The following is a 21,673-nucleotide window of genomic DNA, read 5'->3' as shown; positions in this document are numbered from 1 at the left end:
GTGAAAACCTATTAAAATTGTGGGCCTCACTCGTCTACTACTCGACCTTAAATAATTACGGTTAGAAGAATACATCCATTAGCTTAATTGACTTGCTTGGGTCATCCTAACCCATATATTAGAGGTGTACTTTACCACTAAGCCATACTTGTTTGTCATGTAACATAAAATATTGAAGAGGTAAATTTCTTCATGACGTGGTGTTAAACTAATTTGTAACACACCTCAATCAATTCATTTGACTACTTATTACAGTCTACAAATACTATTAAACTTGTCATATGGAGGAAAGGAGCGATTCTTGTAATTAAAATTACATACTTTAATTATCCAGTTCGTTACTTCTGTGACTCAATCATTCAATCATCTCCTCAAAGACTTGAAGAGGTAAATTAAGAGTGTGTTTGATACGAACAAAAATATTTTTCAGAAAAATATTATTTTGTACAAAAGTATTTTTTTTTAAACATATTTTTTGATGTTTGATTACCTAACAAAAGATATATTTTTAAAAAATATATAATTTAGACAAATACTATATAAGACGGAATGAGTAATGCTAGGGGAGGGTGATAAGTGGGGGTCTAGGAGACACAGTGGGGGAGTGAGGGTGGGGGTGAAGAATTGGACGGGGAAGAATGAAAAAGAATTTTAAAAAATATTTTCTCTCCTTTCAGTAAGGAAGTCATCTCCCTCGAATTATGAGAAAAATATTTTTAAAATTATTTAAACTAATCAAACATGAGAAAATTAAAAAAAATTTACCCTAAAAGCTCAAAAACTCCAACTTTTTATTTGTAGCTGTTAATAAAATATTTTATTCATAATGGTAAAATTAAAAAGTGAAAAATCCTCTGACCAAAGTTAGTTCCAATCTTGGAAGTCTACTTTGAACTTTGAAGTCATAAATGTAATAATTAGGTTAGGTGGCTAATCTAGTCATATTATCAAAAGGTGCCCAAATCAAGATAAGAAAAAAACAAAAGAAGGTGGATGGGGTGAGGGTAGTGGGAAAAGAGAGTGTGAAGTAGGACTGTTTGTATTACATGTGATAGACTGAATGGATATTAGTTTTGTTTTTTTCCTTTGCCTTTTTCTTTTTTAGAAAAAGTTTTATGTACTGTACTTTTTTATATGAGAAATTTGAGCAAAGGAAATAGTTAGTACTATATAGTTAATGTAGTTTTCAGGTGGGGAGAAAACAGCACAAAAATACATCTTAGTATCAAACCAAGAGCCAAAGCTAAGCAAATGTTTGTATCAAATCAGTATGCTTGCAAATGGATCCAACTTTTTCAGGTCATTCATTAACCAAAGCAAAAGGTCTCATCCCTTTTACTAGCCTTTCTCCTTTTTCTGTTCTGTTTTTTCTTTCTTATTTTCTTATTTTTTAGAATTTTCTTGAATGAATTTTGGAGTTTGAAAATATGGGGATCATAAAACAAGGTGTAAAGCATAGTTCTTTGAAATTTTCAGGGGATTTTCTGTTTTAAACATCTGATTCTTGGTTGGTAATGCTTTGTTTGGCTTAACTAAAACTAGATAAAGGGGGAATGAAAATGATGATAGCTTGGTTGAATCTTGTAATTTTCCAAATTAGTAGTATTTTTCTCATAAAGTTGGCTGCTCAAAACATGTAAGGATCCTCCTGTTTTGAGCAAAAGCTGGCTTTCTGAAACATAAATCCATAACATCTATAAATTGTTACCTTGTAAAAAAAAGAACTATTGGCCTCTGCTTTTTCTCATACTTGTTATGATGATAAGTCAAACCTTATGAAGTTGTGATTTTGGCAGTTATTTCCTGATTCATGTGTAAAACTTTGTTATACAAATTCCAAATCCAAAATTGTGTTTTTTCATTTGAATGGTTGAGCATATCCAGTTATTGCTCGTCGATGTTGGGGTTTAATGGAATAAGAAAAAGCAAGGGCAAAAGTTGGTCAATTTTTCAAGAAAGCTTAAAGAATGTAGTTTTGGAAGACAGCTTAAAGATTATGCTTCTCTTCATCCTCACTTATTCTAGTTTGTCTGAACCTGTGATTTAAGTGTAAATGCTTCAAACTTTGTAAGGTAGTTTAAATTATTGAACAAATTTGAATAATGAAAAAGAATGTTTGTTTCGACTGCTATATGGTGTAAACACTATTTAATCTTTGTTGCTTCTGTTTGCAGAGATTCTGTGTTATCTCTTTGTTGTAAATAGCAGTAAAAAATGAAAGTGTGACAGTATCCTTTATCCTTCGAGTTCTATCTACTCTTCAGTGTCTTCTATCGGTTATATTTCTCTTGCAATTCGAGCTCATAGTTTGCAACAATATACGTGCCCTTAGTATATGAAGCACACAGTTAACATACCGTGATGTTGGCTGAGGGAGGCGATCGTTTCTTAGTGGCTGACTCTGGTGCTCATGTAGTTGGTAAGCAGAACCTCTGGACATTATTATCTGCAGCTATTCTCAAATTTTGGCAGAAACACTAATCTTTAACAAGTAGTCTGCTTTCATTATATTCAGCTTCCTATGGTAGCCTGTCCTTGAGTAATTGTGATGTCTAGTATTCTACATTTATTGTCAGTTGAGTCTTCGTCGTTGTTAATGCGTGGGTTTTGCTCTGATTTAATCAGGTAACTCCAGTCTAGACGGTGGTATAGTGTATTAAAGTAGCATAGCGGTTTTCTTACATTCAGTGTAAAGCTTCTGGAGCACGGGATTCAAAGAGGATGATAAGCTTCTCCCAGAAAGGTGTCTGTGGAAAAGAAGGTCAATCTTTCACTCCTTTGTTTGTGAATTGTTCATCTATGTGGAGCTCGGGTGAACAACCAGAAAATGCTCCTTCTAAGAGTGTCCTGACTGGAGCGGAATCTGCATCGAAATGTCACTTCAATATCAAGCAATCAGAATCCCAATATCAAGATCAGGATTCAACTTCTACTCTGTCAACTGGTCAATCTGATCATGTGGAGACCCCAATGGCAAAAAGCAATACTGTTCTGCAAAATGTTGCGCTTCATCCAGGTATAAAATATATGAAGCGGAACATAATCTGTTCTTAAACTTTAATTCACTTGGAGAGTGTGCTCAAAGGTTAACAAATTGAGACCTCCTTAAGTTAGGAAGCTTAAACGAATATATTCACTTTTGGGGTGATAATATCAGAATTTAAATAACTCAAATGATGTTCTTATCAATGTGATTCCTAATAGGCTTTAGCAGGAATATTAGCTTTTCATATTTGTGATAAAAATACTCTATGTACCCTGACATCAGTTACATGATGTTCTTCTGGATAGGTTGGGATGGAATTTATGAGGTGCAAGGAGAGAGAGGAACAAAAGCATCCCTATCAGGCAAAAATGCCACCAACACTCTCCCTCAACCGCATGTGCACCATAATCATCCAATGGTCTGTAATCTTTAACTTATTTTTCATCTGCTATGCAGATCAGTACACCTTGATGTCAGTTTGTTATGTGCATTTCCATTGTTTGCTTGCTGCTGCCACTCACTTACTGGTGCATATAGTCTAAGTTGCTGGGACTCGGGTGCGGATCTAGAGGTCAGATCCTTAATTATCTAAATTTTAAGATTCGGGGGTACGGATTCAAGTACGGATACGGGTGCGGGGTTTCTGCTAAAAATAATACAAACATCTAAAAATAGAGTTATAAAAATTTGTCCACATAATGAGACACTATGTGAAAAACTTACAATATATTCCGAAAAGGAGAAAATATTAATCAAGAGGAGAATAAAGGAAGGAGATAAAAGGAAAAAGACTGGCATACAAATTTCATAAGGTATTCCATTTTCTTCAATTTCACCCTAGCTTTTGTTTTGATTTCAGAAGTCATTGTATTTGTTCTGAATTTCTCCGTCGATTTTGGTCAAAGTACCCAAAATTGGTTGACCAAATCCGGTACGGATCCCACACCCACAACCATGTCGTGTCGAAACAGGTGCGGCACCAAAAATGATGAATCCGAGCAACTTAGCATATAGTCACTATCATCCACCAAAATTTATCTCTGTCACTCTGTCTATCTTTTTATTTTATTTTATTTTTTTTTTTTAATTTTACTATTTATCTTCCACTACCTCTGTCGTGACCAGGGGGTGGAAGGAATTCCTCATAAGTGTAAAACATCAGTCTCGCTCTCTCTAACTTCCTTCCTTTGTTTCCTTTTTCATTCTTGCTTCTGGTGTTCTCACCCATGGGAAAAGGGTTGATTAAATTACTTATTGCCTCTGCCTTTCTTGAAAGATAGCCCCCTTTTTAGCATGAGTTGTTGGTGAATATAGGTTGCACCACCTTGGAACTAAGTTTGTCTCCTAACGTGGTCCCGCTTCCCAAAAGGGAAAAAGTAGGGAAAAAGAGGGATAAAGAGAAGAAGAAAAAAAGATGCATTTTGTGGAGTGCACTTTACGTCTGTATGACTGTATACACCAATTCAGATGAAAATAAGCAACTTGTAAAACTAATCACTCACTTTTGCTTCTAGGCTTGCCTATCCTACCCTTGGGCTGACACTTACTTTGGAAGGCTCGTGGCTACTTATGGATCAAATGTCATCGTAAGTGACATTGACTACATGCTTTTTATCTAAAGCAAATATTTATAAGATTGCGATCTCTTTATATTTTCTTTTATGATTCTACATCCAAAATATAAGGTTACTAGAGTTGAAAGAGTTGAAGTTGGACTAGTATGTTTTCTTTTATGATTCGACATTCTCACCTTTTTATGTTGGGATAATTATTCATATTCCATGTCAAAATGTGTCTCTTTATGCATTCATCTTTCTTTTTTTCTTCTTGGATCTGGGAGGCTGTGCTTGTCATAAATTTCTTTTGTTTGTCAAAGAGTAGCTATTAAACTCAAGGCAACTGATTTTGTATATGGCACATCATCTTAAGAGGAATAGTGAAGCTAATACTAGTCATCTTTGATGCACTTCTCTTGCTTTTAGAATAACCTGAACATGACTCAAGGTATAGCAGAAGGAGATAGCAATCTTGTGATTGAGTGCCAGTTTTTGAAGTTTATCATCTTATCAAGTATCATTGGACGCTCCTCCTTTACTGATTTTACCTCTGTTTTCTCCCTGAATCTAGAGTCCTGATAATATGAAATTGGTCTGCTCACTAACAAACTGAAAGTAAGCTAGACATGGAATTATTGAAGTTACAATATATTCTTAATGCTTAATCTCCATATAGACTTGACATTTAAAACGCTAATTAGATCGCCGCTACTTGGTAAGTTGGAAAGTGATCTATTCTCTGCTATCATATCTTTTTCTAAGCAAACCAAAACGAATCTGATCTGTGGAGACACAAATGATGCACCAAAATAGCTCTCTTTCATGATGTCCACCGTCCTTTTACCACATGAACCTTGTGATTTACCAAACCTACCGAATTCAACACGCAACTAACTTATGCCATCTCTTCCGAGCAAGTAGCACTTGTTTGTGCCAGTTCTTCAAAAGTAGAGAGTAGTAGTTCATTCAGCCACCTTTATTGCAAGTGAAGATCTCTTCTTCTCATTTAATGCTGTTCATGTTGAGTTCCTCAATCTTTTTTAAAAAAAAGTATAATTTATGTCACTTGATGATGAACTTTTTGCTGTTTTTATTTAACTCCTTTTTTCGATGTTGGATATATCTAGATTTATCCTCAAATGGTTGGTGTCACCTCCACAAGAGTTGCACTTCCTCTTGAATGCACAGAGAGCTTGCCCATTTACGTGAATGCGAAACAGTACAGTGCTATCCTCAAAAGACGTCAAGTCCGTGCCAAGCTGGAGGTTCAGAATAAGCTTGTCAAAGACAGAAAGGTACGTCCATCCAATATAACTTTTTCACCTGCCAACAACCTGCCAACAACGAAATTGTGGTCTTATCTCATCTGTTGTATGGGGCACAGCCATATCTTCACGAGTCTCGACATCGTCACGCAATGAAGAGAGCTAGGGGTACTGGAGGGCGCTTTTTGAACACAAAGAATATGCAGCAATCTAAGCCTTCATCTCCAACGCACGATAAAAGCATCTTTAAGGGGACGGCAGGTGGCAACTTAACTAGATCCATGGTTCAGCACTCAGAGAGTGGTAGTTGGGGCACTTCCACCCAATCTGGTTCTGATGTTACGAGCATCTTCAGTGGTGATGACATGTTCCAGCAGCCAGAATTCAGAGTCTCTGGTTTCCCTTTTCACATGCAGGAAGCTGAAGACTTCATGCATGTTGGAACTTAACAACACGTTGTGTTATCCATTGGTGACGGTGCCAACACAGACTGCATTACAAAATGCATTCTTATTGGTTGCACTCAGATGGATAATCGGCAGTTCATCCTTGGCTATGCTACTCTTTTCTTTTCCAGAACTGAAATCGTTTACTGCACTTTTTCCTAGGGGTTGGTCGTCCATATGATATATGTGGTTCATGGTTTGTGATGAATAAAACGCAGGTTGGTTCTCCACGTCATCACGAAGGGCAATGAGAGAAGTCAAACCATTAGACTGTTTTTAATCAGAAACTGTGGAGATTAAGGCAGTTTTCTCCATTTCTTGGTGGAGCGGCGTGTGGATCATTCTGCACTTCTAAGTCTGCTTGCTACTGTTTTTCATTTCCTGTTGCTTTGTATTACTCTCATTGTTAGTGCTTTTGACTTGGGCTTTGTGTGCAACAAGATAAACTTATTGAACCATTTTCATACTTTGTACATTTACTTCTGTGCTTGTGCAACATGCATTATTTCATGAGGGGTGATAACTGCACAAAATCTGATAGGAGGGGCTTAATTGTAACCTGGATTAAGTGCTTACAATTCAATTTCTTGTGTGCAATTGGAATTGCAGATTCTATTGGAACACTTATAAGTTATATATGTTGTAGTATGCAATAGGAGTAAACACACAATAATGCTAGAAGTATCTTCTTTGCTCAGATGGCAGGGAAAGTACATTTTTGCTTAAACTTCTCAAATTATTCTGTCTTTTCCTTTATTCAGTTAGGATTCTTGACCATCAAGCCAATTCCTTCTGGTTATTTATAAAGTTTTTAATGTATATTTGAGTCGTATTATAACAAAAGGCCACGAATATAATTTTGGGTCGTATTATAACAAAATCAACATATTAGGTTGGTTAATACGGTCTACAACATATCACAACTCCATAACAAATGCCGTGTAAAATATTCTTTTTAACACTATATAGGGTGGTTTAGTTGTTGACAAGTTATACGAGGATTGGTTATGATGAGATTAGTTATTTTAGTATTATTTCTTATTGGCTATTTGGTATATTATATTAATTCTTAGATTAACAATTTTATTGCTTTATTCTGGATAACTTATCTTAGGATTATTATTTTACCCTCTGACAGGTACAAGTTGTCCCGCTACTATTTTTAATCCTGGAATAATTTTTCCCAGAATTAGTAACAAAATATGGGATGGTCTAAATTTTTATCCTAATTATTTTTGCTTATCTCATGACTAAACGACTCATGGGATAAGTTATGACTAAAAAGCTTTAAGACTAAATCTTTCTTATCCATCATACTAAATTTAAGACAAAAAGATTATTAATTAAAACGAAAGGGATTTTATTTAAATATATTTATTGTATACATAATTATTACACTATTATTATATACTAGTCTTAGGGTACGCGTTTTGCACGTGTACTCTGCGGATCTACATGGAGTATTATGGGTGCTAAAGTACCCATTGCCTTTGACCAAATTTAATAGATTTACATCGGCAATTATAAAAAATTTAGATAAACACTGTGTAAACACCCACAACTAAACTCCTTTTCCCTCCTTTTTTGGAACTTTTTTTTCGGCAAGCACCCATGACTTTAAAATTTTGGATTCACCACTATATATTCATGAATCCATAACTTTTAAATATTGCATACCCATATTACCCAATGTGTATGAGTTATTAAAAATATTATAGGAAAAATGTAAGGTCCTAAAAATGAATGTTAATCCTATTTAGATAGCTTAAAATGAAAAAAAATCATGTCCTACATAAACTCTCAGATGCTATATTATGATTTCTCATTTTGTCCCCACTTATCGAAGTTATTAGTTGTCTTCTTAATTTTTGAATTATATGCTTGATATAAATAAGTGAAATGATAAGATCATATTGATATATTTCTTTATCTCCTCTTAAATTAGACTATTTGAACCTGAAGAACAATTGTCAAGTTTTTTTTCCAAAGTTATTTGTCAATTTGAAAAAGAAATTTACTAATATGATGAAGTTGAAAAATAATTGAATTGAATTTTTCTTACTTAATTATTTATTTATTTATTTTAATATCAAAATTTTGCTGCCTTTGTTAGTTTTCAAATATAAGTTTGGCCGTTTCCTTCCATTAATGCGCACATCCTCTTAGGAAATATAACACGTAACATTTATATTTTTAGTATTATAATATTATAATATTGTATATGGTAAATGTAATTGATTTTGATATCCTAGATATTAGAAATTTCTGTGTAGTTGTTCAAATAAGGAAAACTTTAATAAGTAAAGTTTTAGTTGACTTCAAAATGCTAAATATTAGGAAAATGATTAAATGACTATTTTTGTCTAGTATGAATTTTATTTTAAAAGGGTAAAAAAGACGAACGACATTCCATTAAGGGTTTTAGTGCTTTTAATATAGTATACTAGCTTTAGGGTACGTGCGCTGCACGTGTTTATCGCGTCAATCAATTAAAATTTATGTAAGAGAACAAGTTATGTAAAATTGTAATGGACATTAAAGTAGATGCAAATAAAGAATATTAAAAGTAAGTATGCATGTATATTATTGTGGGAAAAAAATACATGTAAATTACTAAAATATTAATCATAGGAGTAAAACATTGTACGTACATTTAATGTTAGATAAAAAAATATGTAATAACAATATTCTGGAGAGTAAAGTTTTATGTCAAATATGCGAAAGAAAATTTGTTGGTGATGTATAGTTCTAAATATTAGGAGTTTTTATATAGTTAAAAAAATAAAAAAATAAATTTAATAATTAAATTTTTATTTGATTTAAATTTTTTAAATAATAGAAGATTAATTAAATTATAACTTTTTTCTAATATGAAAGTTGTTTTAAGAATAAAAATGCGAATAACATTTTGCTTAGGAGCTTCAATCTTTTAATATAGTATCGATAAATGCAAAGTACGTGTGTTGCATCTTATTGTACGTTCGTTGGGCGTTACCTCGTACTAATGAGAATAATTTTTTAAAACCGACGACATAAATATTATTCAAAAGATGTGTTTACGTTATAATATAAGAATTAAAAAAAATTATAAGTTTTAAATGATAATTGTGTTAACCATGTTTAGGAATTTGATCTATTCTAGTAGTTCTTCCTTTAATTTGTTCAAATACTTGCTTCATTATACAAAAATATCATAGGAATAACATTTGATTGAAAGGTGAAAATATATTTTGTGCCTACCCGCTTTAAAAGTTTTAGAACTATAATAATTAAGACCCTTAAACCTAAAAATGATGTTAGAAACTAAAAATATGATTTCAAGGCATTTGGCCTACGTGCCGTTAGCCTAATATGGATTTGTAATATATGGTTTTTAAGCTTCTAAATCTGAAAACGTGATTTCCATTTACAAATAAGGTATAGTACATAATTAGAATAGGAAAAAATTTAATACATAAAATTTAATTAATTTTGACGTTCTAAATATTTAAGAAATAATTAAGATCCTAAATATTTAAAAAATAATTAAATGACTATTTTGTTCATTGTAAATTTTTTGACACTTCCTAAAGTAAAACTATGCAAGTTTTAATGATAAAAACAATAGAATAGTAAAGCTTCTTTCATAGAAGTATTACATATATAATTGAAACATGAAAAGATTTATGTAAGGTAAAAATAAAGACTCCTAAAACAAAAAAGAGTTCAAAGTGCTTATTTTTTATCCAATAACTTATAAAAAAAATTAATCTAAACCTAAAATGATTGCAAAGTGGTTGAAACTTTCATAGTATAAAACGAAAGTGCTTGAAATTTAATTGAGTCAAAATTTTATTTAAAAAGCCTCCTAAAACTAAAAGGAATTACAAAGTGGTCGAAAACTTTTCTAAGATAAATTGTGTTTGAAATTTAATACTTCTAAATTTAAGTGGAGTTAGAAAGTGAAAAACCATTCTAAATCTAAAACTAAATAGAGTTTGAAAGTGGCAAATGAGGCTGCTGGATAATTACTCATGTTGTATGTCTGTTTAATCTACTAACCTAAGAAAAAAAGCCTGAGTGCATAATAAAAAAAATAATAATAATAATAGGATTAGAAAGAAATTCAAGGGCTTGATTTTGTCGTTAAAGTGGGGCAGAATATCCAAATGTCACCCGGACTTTTCACAGTTCTATCAAATCCAATTAACAGTGTCTTTAGGTCATTGTTACCTATCGTTTTATAATGTATTATATTGTATTATTTTATAAATATATCATTTGAATAGTTTGTATCGTTTGCTATTGTTAAATAATATTTTTATTGTTTGGTTTGACTGTATCGTACATATAAGTTCATTAAAATACCCGCAATTATTTTAAATAAAATTTATCAAGAATTACACATAAAAATAATTTAAGAAAACCTCTTTCTACTAATTTATCATTAATTACATAGCTTGGAAACAAGAGCAAAAACATGAAAAAGGTTAATTAATATTAGCAACACCAAAAAAAATAAATTAAAACGATGAAAAGAGACAAAGAATCGAACGGAGAATTGGATAATAAAAAGAACGGGGCAAACCAATTCTAGAAAAAATGGAAGAAGACAAAGTATGTCAATAGGTTGGAGATTTGAGGTTAAAATAAAAAGAATTTAGATGATAAAATAGAATTATAGAGTAATAAATAAGGATATAATTAGAAAAAAAATAAAAAATAATCCCATCATACCAAATCGGGTATTTTATAAAATAGAGCTTTTAGTTATTTTGAAATAATAAATTTAATAATACAATACAATTAATTTTAAATAAACAATCAAAACAAACATTGTTTTGTTTTGGGATATCAAAACAATGCAACCGTTAACAACATATCTTTCAGTTGCAACTCGCACAACTCACCCTTCTCCTCCTCCTCGTGTTTTGGTCAAAACATCAAAATACCCCCTATATATTTTCATTTTTTTTTTCTTTTTCCCTCCAACATCGTCTCTCTCTCTCTCTCTCTGTGCTTTTTCACTCTACACTCCCAGTTGTCTCTCTGCCTTGGTCGATAATTTATACAGAAGAAACGATGGAAGGTGGTCAACAGTACAATCCTCGAACAGTTGAAGAAGTTTTTAGAGATTTCAAGGGTCGTAGAGCTGGCCTTATTAAAGCTCTTACTACTGGTATACAACTTAATTTTGCCCATTTCCCATTAATATTTGTCTTTTTTCTTGCGGGTTTTTATTATTTAATTTCGGTCGGTCGTGCTTGGATTTTGCAGATGTTGAAGAATTTTACCAGCAGTGCGACCCAGGTAAAAAAAAAAAAAAAAAACTCATCTTTTTGCTCCTATTTTGAAGTCTTGAGCTGCTTTTGCTTCACTTGGTTTATGCTGCTGCTGTTGTTGTAATCATAGGGATTTCTAAGTTAAGGTACATTTTTTTTTGTTTCTTTTATTAATGAGACTAAAAACTTCACTTAAGTGTACTGCTGGCAATAGGTGGAGTTATTGTGGCTTTGGCAACTGTAATGCTTTGTTATTGTTTTATTTAATACTGCAATTTTTCCAATGGTTTTGGCTAATTAGATTGATATTTATGCGTCCATATTTTTTGACTTATTGCTAAAGTTCCACTTGTGTAAGCTTCGCAAAGTCAGTTCCTAGGTCCAATAGAGGAGGATCTCGGTAGATTGTTCATTAAAGTAAAATAATCAAAACTCTTATGAATCTTATGAAAATTGAATTCGTTTGGATGTGTTCACCTAAGTGTCTACTACATATGTACCTTACTATAGTTTATAGGGTAACATGTTTGATGATACTGGTACCCAAAGGTGTGGCTTAGTGGTCAATGAAGTGGGTTGAGAACCATGAGGTTTCAAGTTCAAATCCCATCGGAGACAAAGAACATTAGGTGTTTTCTTCCCATTTGTTCAAGTCTTGGTGGATAGAGTTACCTAATACCTGTTTGTGGTGGGAGGTAGCAAGTATCCCGTAAAATTAGTCGAGGACGCAAGCTGGCCCGAACACCACAATTATAAAAAAAAGGTTTGATGATATTGGTGCTTGGGTGTGATTTAACACATAGAATTAAGTTAAGATTGTTGAAATGGAGGAGTGTTACATGACTCCTATGTGATAGGAAAATATCTAACAAAACAAAACATAAGTTGTATAGCATGGTTGTGAGACTAGCCGATGTATACACGAGAGTGAACAGTGGTCTCTAAGATCTAACAAATCCACAAGATAAATGTCATGGAACTACCAACATTAAGATGGATACATGGTCATACAAATAGACAAGATTAGAAATTATCACATTTAATAGGTGGTGTGATAAAACATATATGGACGACAAGGGGAGAGGTCTTGAGATGGTTTAACCTTGTTTTACATAGACTTCTTGGTACACCAGTCTCTAGGTTCATCGTTGTGACGATTGAAGGTGTTAGAAGGGCATGGGGTAGACCTAAAATAACAAAGAGGGAAGACAAAATCAATGCAGATTTAGCTAAGAGCAGAACGTAATGGAAGCAACAGATCCATGTACGCGATACAACTAGCTGAAATTGAAATTAAGAGCTGTACTTACACAGCTAGATGGAATTAATTGTTAGGTTTTGTTGCTATACTTTGGTTTCAATGTTTTCCCAGCGCATTCTTAGTTTGATTAGCTCTATAGAGATAAGTGTAAGATCTCATCAGATTGGAATGGATGCATAGGATTCATATAGCCACCCTTTCTATATTTAGGTGTAGCCTATTGATTGATTAATACTGTTTGTGCTGAATCTTGTCATTTGCCATCGTTGCTTTGTGTTTATTTTATGATGAAATTGCTTTTAGAGTTCTAATTAATCTGTTATGTTTTCTTTCTTCTGTCAGATTTTGCTGTTGATTTTAGTATTTAGTGTAGTTGGTGGAAGGGTGCCGTATGGAATAATAAGAGTATTCAATGTTCTTGAACTACTTTAAAGTTGGGGTTATAATCATTAAGTACTGCTTCTTGTAATCTTAATAGCAGGTTGAATTAGTGAGACAATGTTGATACATAGTAGTCTTCTTCTATTCATGCTCTGCCTGTGGCCACACAAGATTTGTATGGAGAACTTCTTTTTGAGAATGAAAAGATTAAGGACCAATGTGGAGAACTTTCATGAGAAAAAAATGCAAGGAAATATTTGTGTGAAGTTAGGGGCGAAGTTGTTTTTAAATTGTATATTCAAACAATTCAAACTTTAAAAGGGAATAAATAGCAAAATTTTATAAAGAAAATGGGGTTGCAGCCTCCAATCTGCCAGATCTGTTTCTTTGGTCACAGCCTTTAATAGCTTTTATAGTTCAAATCCGCCATGTATTTTTTCGTTTCCTTTTGTATGCAAGAACTAATTGTTGTGGATTCATGTGTTCAAATTGTGTTTTGTCATGAATAGTTGTGAATGGGATCTCAAACCTTTTCAGAACTATTTGAATCTATCATTAGAAGACGGATGCCTTGTATACTTATCCTTTTTTGTTTCATTTGGTTTAGAAGGCGGGTGGAGTTATGTATCTAGTTGTAGCATAGTTCACTGTGAGGCGACTGGATGAGTTACTGCATCATTCTATAGTATAGTTTAGTCGATGAATTTAATTATTTATATGCGAAGTTGCATTTTGACAGGATGTGTTAGCTGCTGTATTGTAACAGATGTTGTAGTCAATATAGTAGTAAATAGAGTTGGCTGTATTACTTTGGTCTTTAATGTCTAAACTTTGAAGTCATAATACTGGGCCCGAGATTATGAATAGCCGTTCTTCTTTGGCTTTTTGCCTTTTTTTTTTTGAGAAGAGCTTTTTGCCAATTTCTTTGGTTTACTTATTAATTATACTATATAGCTTGAGGATAATTCTGGAATGGGGACAAAGTTCCTCGTACTAATTGTTAGAATTATTTATGGTAGGCATTTGATCTTTGAGAAAACTTCTAACTTATGATGTTTTTAGCACCATTCAGCGTTAAAGAAACAATTTTGGAACACGATGAAAATGGTTTCCAGCTATAACAGTATCTTAATGTTCTCTTGTTTGGTTTTATGTGTGGGCTTCCGTATTCTACAAATAAGCAGCATCTTTTTACCCTGCTCTGTTTTTGGGTGTTCAAGTATGAAAATTTACTATGATTATATTTGGATGTACATTTTGGATTGGTTTTGGCATAAACCCTATATCCTGAATCTTGGAAGAGGAAATTAGTCAGTGTTGGACTAGAAAAGCATATGATACAGCAGCTAAACACATTTTCCGCTATCTGCTATCCTGTTTTGAGATTACGTGATTTGATACGAAAAGTTCTTGCTTGCCCTGTTTTAAGATTTTTGTTTGTTTTGCGGATTATGGTCCAGACTGTCTAGATAAAAAATGAAGCAGCTGGTCAAGATAACTCCTTTATGCGACATTCCTCATCTAAGCTAATACTTGTGCTAGTCAAACATGTCGCGCATCTGGCGAGCAATCTTCATCTTGTACAAACATTGCAAGTCACCATTTGCTATTTGAAGGAAGATGGATACATTTTTGGCTCCTCTCTTATCCCTACGTCCCTCCCTTCCTCTATCCTCCTCTCTTTCTCAAACATGACGAAGATGATTTTCGATTGAAGTGTCATATTATCTCTATTATTTTTTTAGTTCTGTGCTAATGGCACATATCATACTTATAGTTGCATTAGTAGATTTATTACTCTTCCTGAAGTTGTCTTCTGCATTTTTTCAAGGTTGTTCAGACTCTTGGTGGTTGCATGATGTCTCGAAGTACCTTCTCATCTACTGCAATATTTGACTTTTATATATCCCCACGCCCTAAGCTCAACATTTTATTTTGAAGGGAACAATTTATGATTCAGTTCTCACTGAATTGCAGAAAAGGAAAATCTTTGCCTCTATGGATTTCCAAGTGAACAGTGGGAAGTCAATCTACCAGCTGAGGAAGTGCCCCCAGAGCTTCCAGAGCCTGCTCTGGGCATTAACTTTGCCCGTGATGGCATGCAAGAGAAGGACTGGCTATCTTTGGTTGCTGTGCATAGTGATGCATGGTTACTTGCTGTTGCATTTTATTTTGGCGCTAGGTTTGGTTTCGATAGAGCTGATAGGTATGTTTTCTCTTTTCTCTTTGATTTCATCTGTTTTAGCTCAAACCAATTGTCTAAATTGCAAATTGGAGCCTTAACCAGTGTTGCAAAATTAGAAAAAACTTGTTTTGATGGGTAAAGCTAGAACCTAAAAGGTGACATTTTTACATATAGTTCTTGAATTTTCCACTGGTACACTTTTAACTGTGTCCTCTACTGTTTTATCTATTACTCTTTTATGACTATATGGCTTGTTAATATGGTTGTTTGCTATATATTTTAGCTTGTCCTTTACTTCCACATTTGGATACAATTTCTCATGATATACATAGAGTAACTGTTTATTTCTTCTGCTGAGGCAAATTTAGATGATGGCCCTGTTCTAGTTTTCCTTTTAGATATTGGAATATTCTAGACTAGCAATTCCTTATCTTCTCATTGCTCCCTTTTTTATGGATAATGTTAATTCTCGTTGTTCCTTATTGCAAGTAAGTTAGTAAAATAGCAGAGTTTACTTAATTGAATTTGTACTGCTGTTCATGATATATAACATTAGTGGTAGGCAGAGGTGGATCCAGGATTTGAAGGTTCTGGGTGTCATATTGCTTTGAACTTTGACTTAGTCTCTTTTGAGTTTCGGTTCAGGTTATTCGCCTTTTTGGTTTATATAGACAAATCGATCAAATAAAATAGTATAATAATTATGGCGAGCAAAGCATAAAACTTCAATAATATAACTAATATCAACAAAAAATTAGTATTATTCCTTTACAATTGTATTTGACAAATTTTCATATTCTAAAGTTAAGGTTTGACTAAAGGATGGAAAAATAGGACTAAAACTTGCTATAGGTGCATATTTAGATACTCAAAGCAAAAACTTACTTAACAAACACTAAAAAAACAATAATTTTAGGGCAGAATAGAAGAAAGAACTTATAAAATTTAAAAAGTCAATAGAAACTCATAAGGAAAAAAGAGTCAGCATCAATTGAAGAAAAGGAAAGAAGAAGAAACAAGGAAAGGAAAGAAAAGAAGCAGCAACAAAGAAAAAGAAAAGAAGAAAAAAGGAGAACAAATCTCCTGTAAGGGACGAACAGAATTATTAGAAAAAAGCAATAGCCTGGGCTCGATCCCAGGCCAAGAAGGTGAATCTGTAAGCCCTGAGCCAGTGGCACCAAGCAATCCTTTATTACTGCGGGTGCCACTTAACTTATTTATACGAATTTCTATAATATACATACATATACATATAGTGATTCGACCGAGGTGTGCGGGTGGCGTGCCACCCCCTTCCTCCTTAGTAGATCCGCCCCTGGTGGTAGGCAGAGCAAGAGCTTTCGGTTTTCTAGACTATGCTATTGTGCATCTGCTGCATATTAAGAGTTGGATTATGCTTTTACTCAATTTATTTTAGTTAGATAACCAATCAAAAAAAATTGTTACAGTGACATAAATTCGTCATGTGTAACAGTTAGAATAATAAATCGAAGAGGTGAGCAACTAGAATGCTATGTACTTAAGATTTATTACCCATAAAGTATGAAAGATACTTTATGGACAATGCAAATTTACCTATATGAAATTGTCTTCGGCTCATCTCAATCGGTGACGGGCCACTGATGAAGCCAGTTGTGCCAAGGAACAGGTATCTTTATAGGAGTATAAATTATGTCCAGATCAGCAGTGACTACTTTATTTATTGGAGTAAATGATGAAGGTACCCACTATCAGAGCCTCAGAGGGCATTACAATGACAGCTTTAATGTGATTGTTGTTTGAGCGGGTGCCATGAAACTCGAAAGCACATGCAGAATAAGCAGATATTTCAGGTGACAGTGTAAAAGTGGGTCCGGTAACTGCAGTTTAACATAAAGATTTAACTTGTTGGTACAAGTGCAAAACCTCTCGATGAAGGAGAATTTATCCAGAGGAACATAGAAATCAGTACTTAGAGGGGTGGCCCCTCACAGTCCAAAAAGGCAATAAAAGGTTATCATAGTTGAATGTCACAGTCCAATTTGTTGATCTTGTTTCCTGCATTGGGCATCCTAAGTAAAACTCATTGTTTGCTTCATATTGTACTTATAAAATGTGCACTGCTTTCTTTTCCCATGCTTATTTACATCGTTGTTTTGTTCCTTGAAGTAATTTTCATTTTTCTATGTTGCAACACTTTAAATATATCACAGCATTATTACCTAAGAATGTGACCTAAAAGAAAAAAAATTCTGGGAAATGACTTGAAGTTACATGCAACGTAAGGCAAATTAACAATCTTGTACACATAAACCTGCTTGGCATACTTGCAGACTAACTTGTGTTTTTCTTTTCTTTTTCAGTTTAACCATATTTACTGAGCAGCCATTTTTTATGTTGGGTTGCAGGAGAAGATTGTTCAATATGATAAACGATCTTCCCACCATTTTTGAGGTTGTGTCTGGGACAGCCAAGAAACAATCAAAAGAGAAATCATCAATGTCAAATCACAGCAGCACCAAGTCTAAGTCAAATTCCAAGGTAATCCTTATAGTTTCTTCATCCCATTCTCCCTTTTAGCCTGTCCATTGGATGTTTTTCCTCTTTCCTTTTGTTGCTCGAATGACTGCCTAGCTGTGCGTGTACTTGGTGTGTTTGCTGACATCAATATTTGCCTATTCACTCGCCTAAGGTTCTTGGATGACAGGGTTTTAAGTTTTAGATTTACGATTTTGGTACTTACTAAAGAAGATCTATTTCGTGGTCACAGATTATTTCAGCTGTCTTCAGACAATTCTATTCGAATTTCAGGGTTTTTAAATTTTTGAATCATTGGAGCGCGGCTAACATTCTTTAGGCATGTGTACAATTTTATGTTTCAAGTTTAACATTGTAGTAGAATCATGCTCTCTGGTACGTTAAGATTCTACATAAGCAAAATTTCTTCACTTCTAGTCGTATTCATTACTCATTAGTAACAAATGCTAATAACAAGTAGGGGTGGCAAACGGGCGGGTTGGATTAGATTGGATATGGGCGGGTTGAAAACGGTAAATATCTTCCCCGATCCATATTTAATACGAATAGAAAATAGGTTAACCGGCGGATAATATGGATATGATATCCATGGCTTCTTGAATATGATCACTTTTGGGAGAATTCCTAGTCTCCCAAACTTGATGAACTCCCAATTTGAGGGTTTGCAAATGTAAAAGTTAAACCCATTGGTTATCCATTTTTAAGTGGATAATATGGATCTTATTCATATTTGACCCATTTTTAAAAAGTTTATTATCCAACCCAGTTTTTAATGGATAATATGGATGGATAACCTTTTTCTATCCATTTTGCCACCGCTAATAACAAGAAACATCTTCTTTAGGTCTTTGAGTAGCTGTCATTTCTCCTATCCTGTTTGAAGTTTGTGATGCATAGGCCCAACCTAGCTAGAAGGTTGACACTTAAATATCCTTCAAATTTGCACTTTAGTTACTTTTTCCAACCAAAGCTTTGAAAGATCGAGTACTCCTACCCACTTAACACTCTTTCAGACTGGTCACTGGTGGATCAGCCATCTGTATGTGAGACTGGGGAACCTCTCTGAAATTAAACATAAATACTAAGATCTAAGGTAATCAAGAAGTTGAAGTAATTATGGTCTCTCTCTCTCTCTCTCTCTCTCTCTCTCTCTCTCTCTCTCTCTCTCTCTCTCTCTCTCTCTCTCTCTCTCTCTCTCTCGGGGGCTTGTTGTCCTGGTATGAATTCTAAGAATTGTTTGTGGATTTATTGTTAGCTTTGCCTAGTTTACATAATCTGATTCTGCTCGTAGGCGGCACAGCTTGGCTCTGAACCGCCACCCAAGTACTCAAGACCACAACCGAAAGATGAGGATGAAGATGGTTTGGAAGAGGAGGAAGTTGACGAGCAAGGAGAAACATTATGTGGTGCTTGCGGTGAGAACTATGCATCTGACGAGTTCTGGATCTGCTGTGACGTATGTGAGAAATGGTTCCATGGGAAATGCGTTAAGATCACTCCAGCTAGGGCCGAACATATCAAGCAGTACAAATGCCCCGCCTGCAGCAACAAGAGAGCACGCACCTGATTGTAAGGTCACCAGGCTCACACTTTATCAGGGAATTATTAACAAGATCATTTTCTAATCTGAGGAAATCTCTTTTCGAGAAGCTTGAAAAAGTCATAGGTATTGTTTCTAGGTTGCTATGTTGTCCAGTTCTTAGTTGTAGTTTGTGGTTGAGGTCTGCTTTTTTCTATGTAGGCTGCCGATGTAGTTGGTTGTGTAGGTTTAGGTTATGGTGTTAAGACTCCACTCTCAATTACTGTCTGTTTCATTTAAAGGGAAGTCAATCCCAGTCATATGGTGGAAGGATATGTTAACTGCCTCGCATAAATTTGTGTAAAGTGATGTTCTATGTGCTAATTATGCTTTGACTGCATGATTTGGTTTCAGTAAATTGATGAAAGATGAGATCTGCTGTTGGTTGTTGAGACCTTTCTTGAGGATGCTGGCCATCCCAGAAATCACATCAGCAGTCTGTTATACTCTTGGTAAAACTGCGGGAAATGTTGCCGCGGAGGAATATGCTTCTTACCTTCACCGGCTCTAGGTGAATTTAGAATGTCTTATTAATTTTGTTTTAAGAAATATTCTATGCTTTGAAAGGTTTTAATTAACGGAATTTAGGTGAATTTTTTCCTTTGTCTAAGTCTTGGCGAACAGAGTTATCTAGTATCTGTGTTGGTTTGAAGTAGCAGGTAGTTGGTGGAATAGATGCGGTGTTCCATCTAAGCCGTGGTGGACAAAGTTATTCGGTATGTATGCGAGTTGGAAGTAGCAGTAACCTGGAAGAATAGTTGAGGTGCATGCAATAGCTCGAACACCACCGTTGTAAAAAGAATGTTTCCTCGGATAAAGAGGAATTCTTACTTAACAAGGAATGAGATACGAGACTTTCAAGTGGAGCTTTAAGCAAAGCATAAGTGAAACCAAGTTATGCCTGGATATGTTGCTATCTGAAGAAGCAATTTCTGGTATATTTAGGCATCGGGGTTTGCTTCATATAAGAAGCAATTTGAATACTTGCTTCACTGCTTATAATCATGTTTGCTTCATATAAGAAGCAAGGGTGTGCAGAGTGTTTGTATCTCGCTGGGGGCTGGGCACATAAAATTTCTTCACTCTTATGACAAATAAGAAACCTCTGAAACATGAGATTTCTGGGTTGGGCTCAGCATGAGTTGACTAAATAGAATTCCATGCTCGATTTCATAAATACATATAAAATACTGTGGAAAGTCATATGTACAACTAGGAGGGATATCTCATATCATTTGATCCACCTTCCCTACAATTCGGGGGTAAGAAAAGGGCAAAATAAGTGATTTTAGCTCATGTAATGTTGAGGTATTATGGGGAAAAACAACAAAATTCGATCCAATATTTCATAATTGATTAGTTCACGTGTTGGTTAACTTTATTCTAAAAGATAGAGAAAAATTATTAGCTTATCAAATTATCTATAGACTATCGAGTCGTAAAAAGATTCAACAAAAGATTCCTATTGAAATAGTATCTACACAAAGAAAATCACTTGCCATTCGTTAGATATTAGCGGCTAAAAAACTCAAACATGACTACAAGATGATCATACGATATGATGTCAATGCTACAACTGATGGAATTGCCCACGAATCGACAGAACTAAATTTTATTAAAATAGTTTCATTAGCTTTCGAGGTATTATAAAATGACATTGTGATGTTTCTGGTCCGGATTACATCACTCACAAGTCACAACCTTAAGGTTTTGGCTTAAATTGCAGTTTCTTTAACATTAATACCACCAAAATGTCTCTCCATTCCAAAGATTAAAAGATCATTATCCAGATAATCCAAATAATCCAAATCTAGGTATTAGCTGCCTAAAAATTTTGGCCAGTTGAAAAAGATAGAAGGGAAGAATGTGGTCCGAAAAGTTAAAGATTGGAAAATGAAAGGTGTCCCACGGTATCAATAGCCTAAAACTGGGTGATAGTGGTCCATTACATTGGGACGCAAAAATGACTGCTGAATTTATGATCTCAATTCTCAGCTCATGATTTTCTGCATTTTGGCCGTGTAAATTCCTAAAGAATCAAACTTTTATTAATTCTTTTCTCTCGTTACTCCGGAGGCGGATTGAAAATCCAAAGTTCTTAAGTTTTTACAACAAACTCAAGTTAATATACAATAATATTTGAGTTCACTACCAAATATTTATAGATATTTAGTGAGTTTTTTTTTTAACTCCGGACAAAAGCTATTCAATACAGTTACTCCTAGAATACATCCTA

At 34.1% G+C, this 21,673-nt stretch overlaps 2 protein-coding genes across 4 annotated transcripts; both read left to right on the top strand.

The window, feature by feature from the left end:
- Positions 1–1,116: 1,116 nt before the first annotated feature.
- On the top strand, positions 1,117–6,874 carry LOC107780177 (nuclear transcription factor Y subunit A-3-like). 3 transcript variants are annotated; one of them, XM_016600702.2, is made up of 7 exons: positions 1,117–1,323; positions 2,175–2,419; positions 2,626–3,016; positions 3,292–3,404; positions 4,501–4,572; positions 5,670–5,837; positions 5,927–6,874. In XM_016600702.2, the coding sequence occupies exons 3-7, from the start codon at positions 2,722–2,724 to the stop codon at positions 6,254–6,256; spliced, it is 978 nt and encodes a 325-aa protein (XP_016456188.2). In that variant the 5' UTR covers positions 1,117–1,323; positions 2,175–2,419; positions 2,626–2,721; the 3' UTR covers positions 6,257–6,874. The 3 variants fall into 3 exon arrangements, with proteins under 3 accessions (XP_016456188.2, XP_016456191.2, XP_016456192.2); XM_016600705.2 differs by having other exon boundaries at positions 1,134–1,323; positions 2,333–2,419; XM_016600706.2 differs by lacking the exon at positions 2,175–2,419 and having other exon boundaries at positions 1,171–1,323.
- Positions 6,875–11,129: 4,255 nt separating this feature from the next.
- LOC107780176 (PHD finger protein ALFIN-LIKE 4) lies at positions 11,130–19,761 on the top strand. Its single transcript, XM_016600701.2, has 5 exons — positions 11,130–11,411; positions 11,510–11,542; positions 15,134–15,362; positions 17,729–17,861; positions 19,150–19,761. The coding sequence occupies exons 1-5, from the start codon at positions 11,315–11,317 to the stop codon at positions 19,423–19,425; spliced, it is 768 nt and encodes a 255-aa protein (XP_016456187.1). The 5' UTR covers positions 11,130–11,314; the 3' UTR covers positions 19,426–19,761.
- Positions 19,762–21,673: the final 1,912 nt, after the last annotated feature.

Source organism: Nicotiana tabacum, chromosome 23 (genome assembly GCF_000715075.1).
Source record: "Nicotiana tabacum cultivar K326 chromosome 23, ASM71507v2, whole genome shotgun sequence".
In the NCBI taxonomy this organism is placed as follows: Eukaryota; Viridiplantae; Streptophyta; class Magnoliopsida; order Solanales; family Solanaceae; genus Nicotiana; species Nicotiana tabacum.
Note: the sequence above shows the minus strand (reverse complement) of the source record. Positions and strands in the feature narration are given on the sequence as shown.

Coding starts and splice junctions, on each gene's coding strand:
- LOC107780177 (XM_016600702.2), top strand. CDS start 2,722: ATGATAAGCTTCTCCCAGAAAGGTGTCTGTGGAAAAGAAGGTCAATCT. Junction 3,017..3,291: donor AAATGTTGCGCTTCATCCAG/GTATAAAATATA, acceptor TCTTCTGGATAG/GTTGGGATGGAATTTATGAG. Junction 3,405..4,500: donor TGCACCATAATCATCCAATG/GTCTGTAATCTT, acceptor TTTTGCTTCTAG/GCTTGCCTATCCTACCCTTG.
- LOC107780176 (XM_016600701.2), top strand. CDS start 11,315: ATGGAAGGTGGTCAACAGTACAATCCTCGAACAGTTGAAGAAGTTTTT. Junction 15,363..17,728: donor GGTTTCGATAGAGCTGATAG/GTATGTTTTCTC, acceptor GTTGGGTTGCAG/GAGAAGATTGTTCAATATGA. Junction 17,862..19,149: donor AGTCTAAGTCAAATTCCAAG/GTAATCCTTATA, acceptor TTCTGCTCGTAG/GCGGCACAGCTTGGCTCTGA.